General features: G+C 38.7%; 2 protein-coding genes across 3 annotated transcripts; one reads left to right on the forward strand and one right to left on the reverse strand.

Annotated features, from left to right (window-relative positions):
* Positions 1–1,023: 1,023 nt before the first annotated feature.
* LOC125427375 (olfactory receptor 1020-like) lies at positions 1,024–4,207 on the reverse strand. 2 transcript variants are annotated; one of them, XM_048486716.1, is made up of 3 exons: positions 4,118–4,207; positions 2,689–2,745; positions 1,024–1,953 (listed from the first exon to the last, which is right to left on the reverse strand). In XM_048486716.1, exon 3 carries the CDS (start codon positions 1,942–1,944, stop codon positions 1,024–1,026), a length of 921 nt encoding a protein of 306 aa, XP_048342673.1. In that variant the 5' UTR covers positions 1,945–1,953; positions 2,689–2,745; positions 4,118–4,207. The 2 variants fall into 2 exon arrangements, with proteins under 2 accessions (XP_048342673.1, XP_048342674.1); XM_048486717.1 differs by lacking the exon at positions 4,118–4,207 and having other exon boundaries at positions 2,623–2,690.
* A 3,861-nt stretch (positions 4,208–8,068) lies between these two features.
* Positions 8,069–11,144, forward strand: LOC125427089 (olfactory receptor 1019-like). Its single transcript, XM_048486115.1, has 2 exons — positions 8,069–8,091; positions 10,202–11,144. The coding sequence occupies exons 1-2, from the start codon at positions 8,069–8,071 to the stop codon at positions 11,142–11,144; spliced, it is 966 nt and encodes a 321-aa protein (XP_048342072.1).
* The last annotated feature ends 1,158 nt before the right edge of the window (positions 11,145–12,302 follow it).

Below are 12,302 nucleotides of genomic sequence, written 5' to 3' on the forward strand. Positions count from 1 at the left end.
ACAGGAGGAAGCTATGAGAATGGGGTTCTGTTGAGATCCACAAGTATTAAAACAGTGTTTTCCTGCAGGTGAACCCAAATATTTTAAAATATTAATTGTATGAATCTGTGATCTTTATAAATCTAGGAGGCTGTTCCATATCATGCAATGTTATGAACAGATTGCTTAAGCTGTTGTATTTTTAAATTCATTAGGTTTCTTATTTCTTTGTTTTGTTTTGTTTCTCCTATGAACACCTAAGAAACTCCTTTCCCCAATTTTACTTAAATGGCCCAGGCTGGCCCAATCTTGTCAGATCTCAGAAGTTAATCAGGGTAATAGCTGGATGAGAGATCACCAAGGAAGTCCAAGGTCACTATACAGAAGCAGACAATGGGAAACCATCTCTGTTTTTCTTTGCCTTGAAAATTCCATGAGAAGTCACCAAAAGTTGTAAGCAACTACCAGCACTTTACACATACACACAAAATATTCTGTGTCATGAAGATGTAATTTAGCATCTTTTTGCACCCTGTCAAAAACATGGGAAAGTAAAAAAAATGTAAATTTCTAATAACCACTTGGTGGAAGGATACAGACAAGCAGTTTATCATACATTACAAGCATAGTGTAATAAACTTGAGAAATGGTTGTTTCTATGTACCCTTAATCAGTTAAAAGAAAAAAGAAAATTAGACTTGACATTAATTGGATGTGCATTTCACATAAACGTAGTGTTTTAGATCACATAAAGTTAAGGTTCTTCAAATAAGCCTAGAATTTCTCAGTGATGCCACTTTAGGATGTTCAAAGATGTTTTTATTCATTGCTGTGATTTAACAAAGAGAACATTTCTTCTGATACATCTGTTGAAGACCCAATTTATTATCTTCTTTCTATTTGAGAATTTACATTAAATCCCAGCATTACTCCCAGCTGGTCATCACATTACATAGCACTAAATAGCATATACGTATATAGAAAACACAAAACCTTTTGGTTTCTTTCCTCATGATTACAAAAAAGTAATATGGTATTTTTACTTCAGTGAATTACCCTGCCTGCTATTCTGTTCACAGCATCCTTTACATCTTTGTTCCTAAGGCTGTAGATTAGTGGATTGAGAAAGGAAATCACAAGTGTGTAAAACATAGATACAATTTTGTCCTGATCCACTGAGAAATTGGAACCAGGGCGAATATACATGAACATGATGGTTCCAAAGAAAATGGTAACAGTGGTTAGATGGGAAGCACAGGTGGAGAAGGCTTTGAATTTACCCTGGGCAGAGTGGATCTTTAGGATGGCAAAAACAATGGCAATGTAAGAGATCAAGACAATCAAAAAAGTAGTCAGTGCAATTATAGTGGATAAAATGAAATGTACAGTGTGAGTGACATGGATATCTGAACAGGATAACTTAAGCATTGAGGGAACATCACAGAAAAAATGATTAATGATGTTTGAATTGCAGAAAGATAAACGAAATATCAAAATGGTTTGAACAGAAGAACTTGCAAAACCACAGGTATATGCTCCTACCAGTAATATGGTGCAAAATTTCTTAGACATAATCACGAAGTAGAGCAACGGGTTGCAGATGGCTATGAAACGATCATATGCCATCACAGCCAGAAGACAGCCTTCAGTGGTGATAAAGAGAGCAAAAAAGTAAAATTGCACAGCACATCCTGTGAAGGAAATGCTTTTACCCTCAGTCACAAAGGTTGCCAGCAACTTGGGGCCAATTGCAGTAGAATAGCCAATGTCTACAATGGAGAGGTTTCTGAGAAAAAAGTACATGGGAGTGTGTAGCTGAGCATCTATCTTGGTCAATATGATTATCCCAATATTCCCCACCAGACTGGTAAGATAGATGATAAGAAACAGCATGAAGAGGGGCACCTGAAGCTCCGGGTGATCCATGAATCCAAGAAGGATGAACTCAGTCACATTTTGATTCATTGTTTATTCCTGTGTAATAACACACAAAAAAGGATATTCAGAACCAATACCAATACATGGCAGAACTAATACAGAAATAAACAAAATTGTGGTGGGGACTGGTACAAAATGAATAAATAAGCTTCACAATCCATATAACTTTTAGTTTTCCACATGTTATGAAAACAAATGGTGAAAATTTCTATTGATTTTATAAATCTAGAATACTCCACCAGCTGTGTTTGGAAAATATTCACAACCTTTCTTGTCATACAACTAAACAAGAAAGAAAGAAAATAACAGTGCAGTTGTAATGTTTCATATTTTTTGTTTGATTGTTCATTTGTTTGGTGAAGGTCCAATTAGGAAGTAGATTTTTCCTGCCAAATATTATGAATTTTCACTTGCACAGTGGACACAAAGAGCATGACAACCTTGTGTCTTTTTTTTTTTTACCCTGGAGCCTCAAGTGGCAGGAGTACATGTCTGTTTTAAAACAACATTTTAGTGCATCAGTAGGGGGAAGTGAATTTTGCACACATATATCCACTCAGTGAGGTTCATGGTTGTATGAGGAATTGAACCCAGGTCTCTCAGGTCCAGCTTTCTAATGCAGACCACACAAGATCATACGTTGCCAGAATGTTTTCAAAGCAGGCATGATCATTGCAATGTTTGCTGCTTTATGAGATAATCTACCTGCACAAAGCTATGCCTTTCTGACGATGCTCTGGAGAACAATGAAGTAAATAAGGTCCATATTACCTTTATTACACTTTACACAATCTACAGGTTTCTTCCAGCTCCTTCTTCCTTATGGCCCTGTAAGATAGGTGAAGAAAAAAGAGGAGACACATCACAAAGAGGTGGACAAGAGCAGGGAAGATATTCTGTCTATTGTTTCCTCTGACTGATAAAAAACTGCTTTTCAAATCAGAGCCAAAACAGTAATACATTAAAAGAGTAAAGTTTAGTGCATCAAATGTAGAGATAGAGATACACAGAGATAGCATGCAAATATTTTAAAATTTAAAAAATGGAGTTCTTTCTATAGAAGATGATATTCTGAGTCCCAAAGTAAGAACTCAGGCAAGTGCAGCAACAAGTCCCCACAATGTTTCTAATTGCCATATAAATCATTGATAATTAGAGAGTCTCTAATTGTCATATAAATTGATAATGGCACCATCAACTGGCTAACATTCAACTGAATAAAACAAAAGTCCAGTGGCATCTTAAAGACTAATAACATTTATTTCAACATTAGTCTTTACGGTTTTTGTTTTGTTTCACTATTATAGTAAAACAGACTGGCATGAGTTGCTTACATTTGCTGACTCATAATTCAATTCTTAAAAACAGGGAGCAAAATGCAGGCCCAGGAGAAGTCACCCAGTTACAAAGACTGGGTTGTGTAACGTATAATGAGATCCCAGCACTGCATCATGCAAACTGTCCTTAGTATATATGGATGGACTGGCCATTTAACTTGCAGTGAAATTTCCCAGTAGGCCACTGCCCTGCCAGTAGCCAGGAGCAAGCATAGCCAAGCCCTAGCCAGGCTGCAAATGACTCAAGGCTCAGATCCTCCTTCAGCAGAGGAAATTGATGTGAGTCCCACTGTCTTCTCCTGTACTGCTGCCAGTTTAAGGAAGGAAGCAATGAGTGAATTAATGTTCTTTACTGGGGCTGCTGCTGAGCTGAGAGGCCACTGTACCATTGACATATAGCACCACTGAAACTACTGAACTTGCCTTGTTCCAAAGACATTTTCATTTCCCAATCCGCTCTCATGCACATAAAAGTGTGCTTCCTGAATCATGGTCAGTATAGGTGGAGTAAGAAGTTATTGAAACTGAGAGGTTAAAAAATGCAAAAATCTCAAAAAAATTCCTCTATAGACTGAAATTTATATCATAGTAGTGAAGCCAAAAGGAAACTATTAATAATATGATATAAATTGTAACTGAACTTCTGTAACTAGCTGCTTCCCACTGTAGGAAAAGAAGACATCTCATGTAGCATCACAGAAAAACTGCCAAACCACACAAAGATAGGGGACTGGAGTAAATTATGATTTAATTTAGTTTTCAGGTAGTGAAGCTGTTCATAGAGCTGATTTCTAGAAATAAAGCTGCCTATGCATTTTAGAGAGCATGTCAGGTTAAATTCAAAATATTCAAAAGAAACATACCAGTCAGGAGGATGAGATGTCATTCCAAAAGCCAAATGACATGATATGTGCATAGCATGGTTCATTTATTCATTTTGTAGATGGATTGGCATTACTTTGGAGCTGAGTGACTGAAAGTCTCAGGTGAGTCTTATATCACTAATTTGCTCCATATGACCTCTCGGCATAATCATCTGAGGACACTCTAGGTGGGAATTTGTGTCTGTGCTATTCTTCCTTAATTATGGTTTCAAACATAAATGTTTCCACTCCATTCAAATCACAATGTATCAAGAATTCTCAATAGATACTATTCTTAATCTTGTTACGAAGTGAGTGGTACAATTTTTGTCCACTCGTTTATAACTCGTTTATAACTAAGACATTCTGTTAATACTAGATTATTATTATCACAGGTAGCTAAATACGGTATTATTGTGTTACTTTTGACCACTAAGGAGGGCCAACAGGCTGAAATGTGTCTGATTTTAAGGGTCAAAAAGTGTCCCTTAGGACCACTCGGTGTCTTGTAATTGTGATAATTGAGTACATAAGCTGGGCTATTATGGTCCTTTTATAAATGTATGATTTTAATTTTTAATAAATACATATGTGTTTTGATACTTAGCAGTTTTATATTTAGTGGCCTCTTTATTTCTTAAATGTTTAGGTACTTAATTCTAGTTTGTGGGGTTAAGTTTGTTATCCCCTTCTTTGTTTGCAAGCCCATAGAGCCCAGTGGAAGGCTCTTCAGCAGTGGGGAGGCTAAGAAGTCCTCCTGTAGGCAGCAGAGCAGTGCCACAGTGGTGCTGTGTCCTGCCACGGGGGGCTCTGGATGAGACTGTAATTATGAGAAAGTTTGGAATTATGAGAGTATTCTTCCAAAATATTTTATTTTTTCCAAACTATCCTGATCATTGTTAAAGATAAACCATTGATACAATGGAAGAGAGATTTGATAAAGTTTATGTGCAGAAAGAAAAAGCTGAATCCAAGGATGAATAGCACTACCTGACTTGAGGATGTACTACCAAGCATGTGCCTTCATATGGATAAAATAATGGATAGTTTTGGAAAAAGAAAGGCTATTTAGATTAGACGGGCCCAACAATGTATATGGTTGGCACACGTACATGTGACTTGAAAAAGAGAAATCGGATAGAATCTTCAAAACCATTTGTGAAGGTGAACCCTTTTAAAAATATGGATGAAATATAAGATCAAGATATATTGCATTACAATTAAGAAATTATAAGAAATTGGGATTTGGTTTAAGATATAGAGATATAACAGAGAAAAGAGATAATGAGATGTTTTTTAAAGCAAGGGAACAAATGAAGAGGTAAAATGTCACTGGTTCCTATATATGCAAGTAAGAAATACACTTGAAACAAATGAGAAGAAATGAGGTTTTGCACCAGACCATACAGAATTTGAAAAGAGTTTTTGTTCTGAGAATGAAAAGCTGATAAAGAAAAAGCACAAATATCTGTTGATTTTTCAGACTGAGAAAGAGTTAATGAAGCAATGACAAAGTGGGCACAAAATGTAGGAAGAAATATAACAATGGAAGAATGGGAAAAATCTTGGAAGAGGCTAAATAAGTTCACATTAAGTATGAATTTGAAAGAAAATTATTATAAAGTCTTCTATAAATACTTCTATATTTGCCAGCTATTGCCAGTTATTGTTTAAAAAATGTGCAAAAATGATGCCCCAGCTTGCTGGAAATGTAAAAAAAGGTACATATTTTCATACATGGTGGCCCTCTAAAAATGTTCAGAAATATTGATGAACAGTTTATAATTTAGCTCAAAAATATAAAAGATGAAATTTGATATGAACTCTAAAATGTACTTATTTGGAATATTTGATATTGAAGCATTAAATAAAAATGATACCTTGTTTTCTATGTGATTACAGTGGCAAAAATGCTGGGAAATGCTGAAGATTCTGACTGAGGAGGAATGGCTGAATAAAATATGGGAGTATATGAAATTAGATGAAGTAACCAAAATGTTGAAAGAAAGCCCATTAGGAAAATGTGAGAGAATAAGGTTACCTTAGAATTTATGATAGAACAATGTGGCTCAGATTTATTTTCAGCTGTGTTTAAGTTTTAGCATGAAGGTTGGATATTTATTAAGTTTCCTCTCTTTTTAGATGATGCTGTATTGGTATATTTCCTTTTAAAATCTCTTCTCTGTTATTTGAATTAGATAGGCATGACATATATTAGACAAAGAGGCAGAATGTAAGATATTTCTCAAATGGATGTGAACATGGAGGTCAAAATGTCTGTGCAACACTAATTAAGTGTGATTTTTTAATCTGTATGTATTCTTTTTGAAGAACTTAATAAAGACTTTATATTAACAAAAAAGAAATATAATTATTATTGGGAAAGAAACCATCACTCAGATTTTTAGACTGATGGGCTCAAGTCTTCAAAGCTAATAAAAGACACTTGTGAATCACCACGAGGCGCAGTTGCTGCCGGGGATGGGGAAGAAGCTTATAGGCCATAGTGACGCACTCACTTCCCTGCATTAAAGTTGAGGGGCGGAAGGGAGAAGGACTCCATGCTAGAGAAGGGCGTGAAGCTGCCACCAGAAGAAAGTGAGGGGCGAAAGCAAGAGACTTTAAAGCCGGCTTCCCCTCCCTTTGCTCCCGGGCCATGTGCTCGCATTGGCTTTCACGACATTTGCTCCACCCACCTCTCCCTAAATTTTTTTTTTTTTATGCGTGTTAATGGCATGCTTATTTTGTCCATAGCCCTGATGATTGGGCGGTTTGGCGCATGACAGGTATGGCTTCTGGAGAGGGAAGGGGAAGGGAGCTAGGGAGCTACTCTTTCCCCTATGGGAACGGGCAACAGCGGCAAGAGGCTGACCGCCCTCTGTCGAACCGGGCCGGCGGGGAAACATCTCTGGCCAGGAGCTGCCTGCCCGCTGAGAGCCCCGCAATGGAAACCCGAAGGCTTCGAACGCAGGCATCCGGCCTCTGGCTGAGCTGTCGCACGTCACCTGTTTTACCAGACCCAGACCCATGCTTAGCCTCACACTTCTGCTCAATAAAATGGCTATGGCCAATTTATTACCCAGCAATTGAGTACTGTGTATTATTGTTAAAAGGGGACTCGCACAAAAAGAGATCCACCCTCGGACAGCAACAACTGGTAGCGTACAGTGGTGCAGTAGATTGGAGATAACATGTCTCTTAGGAAACTCTCCACAAGGCCCTAGTAGGTCCTAAGGGAATGTTAACAACCACAGTTGTGTCTCATTGACAAAGATGCCTTTAGGGTTTTTGTTGCTAATTGCCAGTGAAGAATATATAAATACCATTTTTTAAAAAATTCCTTCAATAGCCTTGCATTCATGAATGAAACATATCCTGTTACCACAGCAGGTAGGTTCCACCAGCTCAAAATGTAAAGCTTCAGTTTTTACTTTCTTTGTCACTAGGAGATGCTATTCCATCTGCTGCATATCACATACTAAAAACTGTATTGGTTATTCAGCCTCCAGATTCAAATTTTGTGTAAAGTACATCATACTTAGAAGGCATTTGGAAGACACCTCTTAGAAGGCATTTAATTAATTTTGAAATAGATTATACCAAATCAGTGAAAAATTAGCAACTTAAGATCCAATAGTATTATTCTAAAGATTATGTAATCAATCAAACTTGGTTCAAGATGAAAAGTATAGATTTAAGTTGGCATAGAAAAACCTCCAGATATATGATTGACTTAGATTACAGATGTAATAGTTTTGAAAATTTTGAAGCCAAGGGGAAAAATTCCTTGGAGAACGGAAGACTCTGGGAAAAACTGAAATATATTAAGTACTTTCTTAACAATCCTAAACTGATTTTATTGTTTCAGCAACATGAATCACTTGTAACTTAGCATATAAAATTGTTACTTTTGACATAAGCATGAAATGTAAAAATACAAACACAGTTTACATGGAAAGGAAAAAGTTCATACAGTTTCAACTTTCATTTATTAAAATTTAGAATATTTATATGTTGCCTTTATAAAGACTTGGTCAAGGTGGCTCCCAATGTAAAAGCTATGCAGTAAAAGCATAAAAACAATATAGGAATTATGTATAATAAAGCAAGCCATTGAAACTGTGATATTATACAGGATGCTCCAGACTTACACATCGTCTTATTATTTTTACTTGAGGGTACTAAATTTCAGTAAGAACTTAATAGGCTTAAATCTGGGGTTTCTGGTGTATACTATTCAAATTGTATTTATTTGTTTTTGTTTGTTTACTTCATTTATACCCCACCTTCCTCACCAAAAGGAACCCAAAGAATCTTAAATTGCACTTTTCTTTTCCATTTTTTCTTCACAACAAACCTGTAAGGTACATTAGGCTCAAGGTGTGTAAATGTCCCAATATCACCTAGCAAGCTTCCATGACAGAGGGGAGATTTGAACCTGGTTCTTTAAGATCCTAATCCAAAACTCTAACCACTATGCTACATGTTTTTTTTGGGGGGGGGGGTCATCTCATATAGAATTAGGAATCTCTCACTTTTACCTTACTATGCTCATGTACTATTCCTTCAACAGGCTCTTTCAGACATATTCAAAAGTGGGATATTATATTGTATCTGTTTAAAGCTTGGCCTGTATTCTTATTAGCAAAATTCAAGCATCTACAATACCAGCAGAACAAGGAGAAAAATTAAACATAACACTCTTCACACCACTGGCCTTTCCATGACAACAGATTTTCTTCTGCTCATAATCTTGTCTGGGTTAAAACACAAATACTCTTAGAATACCAATTTAACTATTTTTATTCAGAAGCAAGAGTCAGTGATTTCAGTTGGACTTGAATACAGATTTTGGGAGGGTGGAAAGGTGAGGCTTGGGGTAGGGGATGTTTGGAAGGTGTGGCTAAGAGTGAGGGAGAGGTTCAAAGTGAGGGAGGGTGGCAAGGTGGGGGAGGGTGAATGGGGGTTGGGATGGGGGAGGGTTGAAAGGTATGAGGAGAGGTGGGGAGAGGGTGGCAAGGAGTGGCTTGGAGTGGGGGGAGGTTTGGAAGGTGTGTCTAAGGGTCTAGGGGTGGGTATGGGGAGAGGTGTGGAGAGGGTGACAAGGTGTGTCTAGGGGTGGGAGAGGGAGGGATTTAGATGGTTGGAGTGGGAAAGTAAGATGGGGGGACTTTGCTGAGCCCTCCACAGGCCCGGTGTTGCTGTGGGATGGGAGGGGAAGGTGAGGGGCGTTGCTGGGCCCATGGAGCTACTGCTCCGCATACTCAGCAATGGTAAATGGGTGTGCAGGACACACAGGGTTTGGGTCCCTCCCTATGTGTCCTCCATGGTGATTTGCTAAGGTGATTTGTTCATCATCAGCTCTTCAAACCCTTAGCCAATTATATATTGTAAGCTATATACAAATGGTGACTGGCTAGAAACTTGCAAAGAAGGTGCATCCCACTCACCTACACTTTTGCTCCCTTTCATTTGCCCCCTTTTCAAACAAACTTCTACCCACTTTTTCTCCCCCTCTCCTTTCCTACGAATCTTTCTCCCCTTCTTTTGGGTCAATCTTTCCCCTCTATTCATCCTCTTTCTCTCTTCCATCAATCTTTCTCCAAATATCACTTCCTCATTCTCTGACAAGTTACCCACTCTCTTCCACCTCCCCTTCTCTATCAATGCTCCCGTCTCTCTTTCTCCCCCCTCTTTACTATGACCTCTTCAGCTGCAGTCTGACCAATTATAAATGGAGGGGCAGGGGGAGTTTTAAAAGGTACAGTACACTTTGAACCTACAGCTGGCAACTTCAGAGGTGTGCAAGTTGGAGCTTCTGCCCAGCGCCACTCCTGCTTCTCCCAGAAGTCTGACTAATTAGAAGCCAGGAGAAAGTTTTAAAAGGGCAGTTGAGCCAGCAGCTGGAGACAGGGATGAGAGTCATCTCACATCCCTTCCACAGACAGCACTCCCGGTAGTCTTTATGCTTATTTCTTCTCAAACAATAAGAGATTTGAAAGATTGCTAACATGGGAAACACAATTTTTGGGACCATGTAATTGCAAATGTTACTTTTTTTTCTTGCAGTCATAATCACTGAACACTGATGGAAGGACTGAATCAAACCACTGTAACAGAATTCATTTTTGTAGGCTTCATGGACCATCCAGATCTGCAATTCCCTCTCTTTGTATTATTCCTTGGCATTTACATTGTCACTCTAGTTGGGAACCTGGGAATGATTGTTTTAATCCAGCTTGATGCCCGTCTTCATACTCCCATGTATTTCTTTCTCAGTAACTTGTCAACTGTAGATGTTGGTTACTCATCTGTCATTGCCCCTAAGATGCTTGCAATCTTCATATCTGCCAACAGAACTATTTCCTTCATTGAATGTGCTATACAGTTTTATTTCTTCTGCATCTTTGTGACAAATGAATGTTGTCTGTTGGGTGTGATGGCCTATGACCGCTTTGTAGCCATTTGCAATCCATTGCTTTATAGCACTGCAATGTCTAAGAGGCTTTGTGTCCTTCTTGTTATTGTATCATACATAACTGGGTTTGTGAATTCCACTACACAAACCATTTTTATATTTAGCTTGTCTTTCTGTGACTCCAATATAATCAACCATTTCTTCTGTGATATCCCTCCCATTCTGAAGCTATCATGCTCTGACATACACAACACAGACATAGTTCATTTTACCTTGTCTTCAGTAGTTGTTATAAGCACTATTGTCATTGTCCTGGTGTCCTATGCTTACATTCTCACCACTATCTTGAAGATCCGGTCTGCTGAGGGCAGGCACAAGGCATTCTCTACTTGTGGTTCACACCTAGTAGCTGTCACTATATTCTATGGGACCCTAATCTTTATGTATTTACGTCCCACTTCAGGTTACACAACAGACCAAGACAAAATTATTTCTGTATTTTATACCTTAGTGATACCCATGCTAAACCCCCTGATTTATAGTTTAAGAAACAAGGAGGTAAAAGAAGCCTTGAAAAGGATAGTATACAGAAAAACCTTCTGTCAGTGAATAATCAGATCTGCATTTGGAGAAGATAATTTAAGGAGGCAATTTCCTGGGTATAATCGTTTTATACATTAATACTTATTTGATCCGTGTTCTTCCATGTAACTTCTTTTGCTTGTCACAACTCCAACTTCACTCAATATCCCCTTTGAGCTTAAGAAGAATCTCCCTAAATTCCCATACACCTTGCTTTTTAAGTGAATGTATGATATTTTGATACAGTCCAACTAAATGTTTATACAGTTGTAAGCTGCTTAACTGAGGCACCTTCCGCACATGCAGAATTATGCACTTTCAATCCACTTTCAATGTACTTTGCAGTTGGATTTTACTGTGTTTAATAGCAAAATCCACTTGCAAACAATTGTGAAAGTGGACTGAAAGTACATTATTTTGCATGTGTGGAAGGGACCTCAGAGTTCGACTCACATGCTCCAATTCTCCAATCATATTATTGGTATCATGCAGGTCATATGTTAGGGGAAAACTAACATGTTCTAGTTTCTTGCTTCTCCCTGCTTTCTTGCAAAAGGAGGACTGGCAGCAAATCAGTGACGTAGGTATAGATTTTTTATGGGGAGGGGTTGGGGGTGAGGCCATGCCCCCACCCACCCCTGGGGGTGAGGCCACGTCTCCCCAAGCCACTCCTATGGCCTCAGTGCTTATAAAAAGCAGCTCTCCGAGGCAAGAGATGGCAGACTCCTGTGACCTCCCCCCCCCCCACTGGCTGGGCTTCCCAGCTGGCAGCTGGCAGTCCCTTCTCACTCCCCTCCAGGCAGAGGGGTTGCTAGGGAAAATGGAGCCCAGTGTAAAATCTGAGGTTTGCAGGCCCCCCGCTATGGGCGGCTGCTGTTGTAACCCCCATGCTCAGAATGGGTTGACCCAGAAAGGGGTGGAGACTCAAAGCAGCAGAGAGCTTGTGTGGTTTGGAGGAGACAAGGCTACCAGACTTGGACCTTGATTAGTATAAGCCCTTAACACCTTGTTAAGGGTTTTTTATGTTTGTAATGGGTGAGAGTTCTCCTGGAAACCTTCATCATGTTGAATCCTGTTCATCAAGCCCTTGGAGTCTTCAGGAGCCAACCCACTTGCAAAGAAGAATTGGACTTGGCAGTATCAGTAGACTGTAAATATAAGGACTTGAAAATGCAACCTGAACAG

This window comes from Sphaerodactylus townsendi, linkage group LG02 (assembly GCF_021028975.2).
Source record: "Sphaerodactylus townsendi isolate TG3544 linkage group LG02, MPM_Stown_v2.3, whole genome shotgun sequence".
NCBI lineage: Eukaryota > Metazoa > Chordata > Lepidosauria > Squamata > Sphaerodactylidae > Sphaerodactylus > Sphaerodactylus townsendi.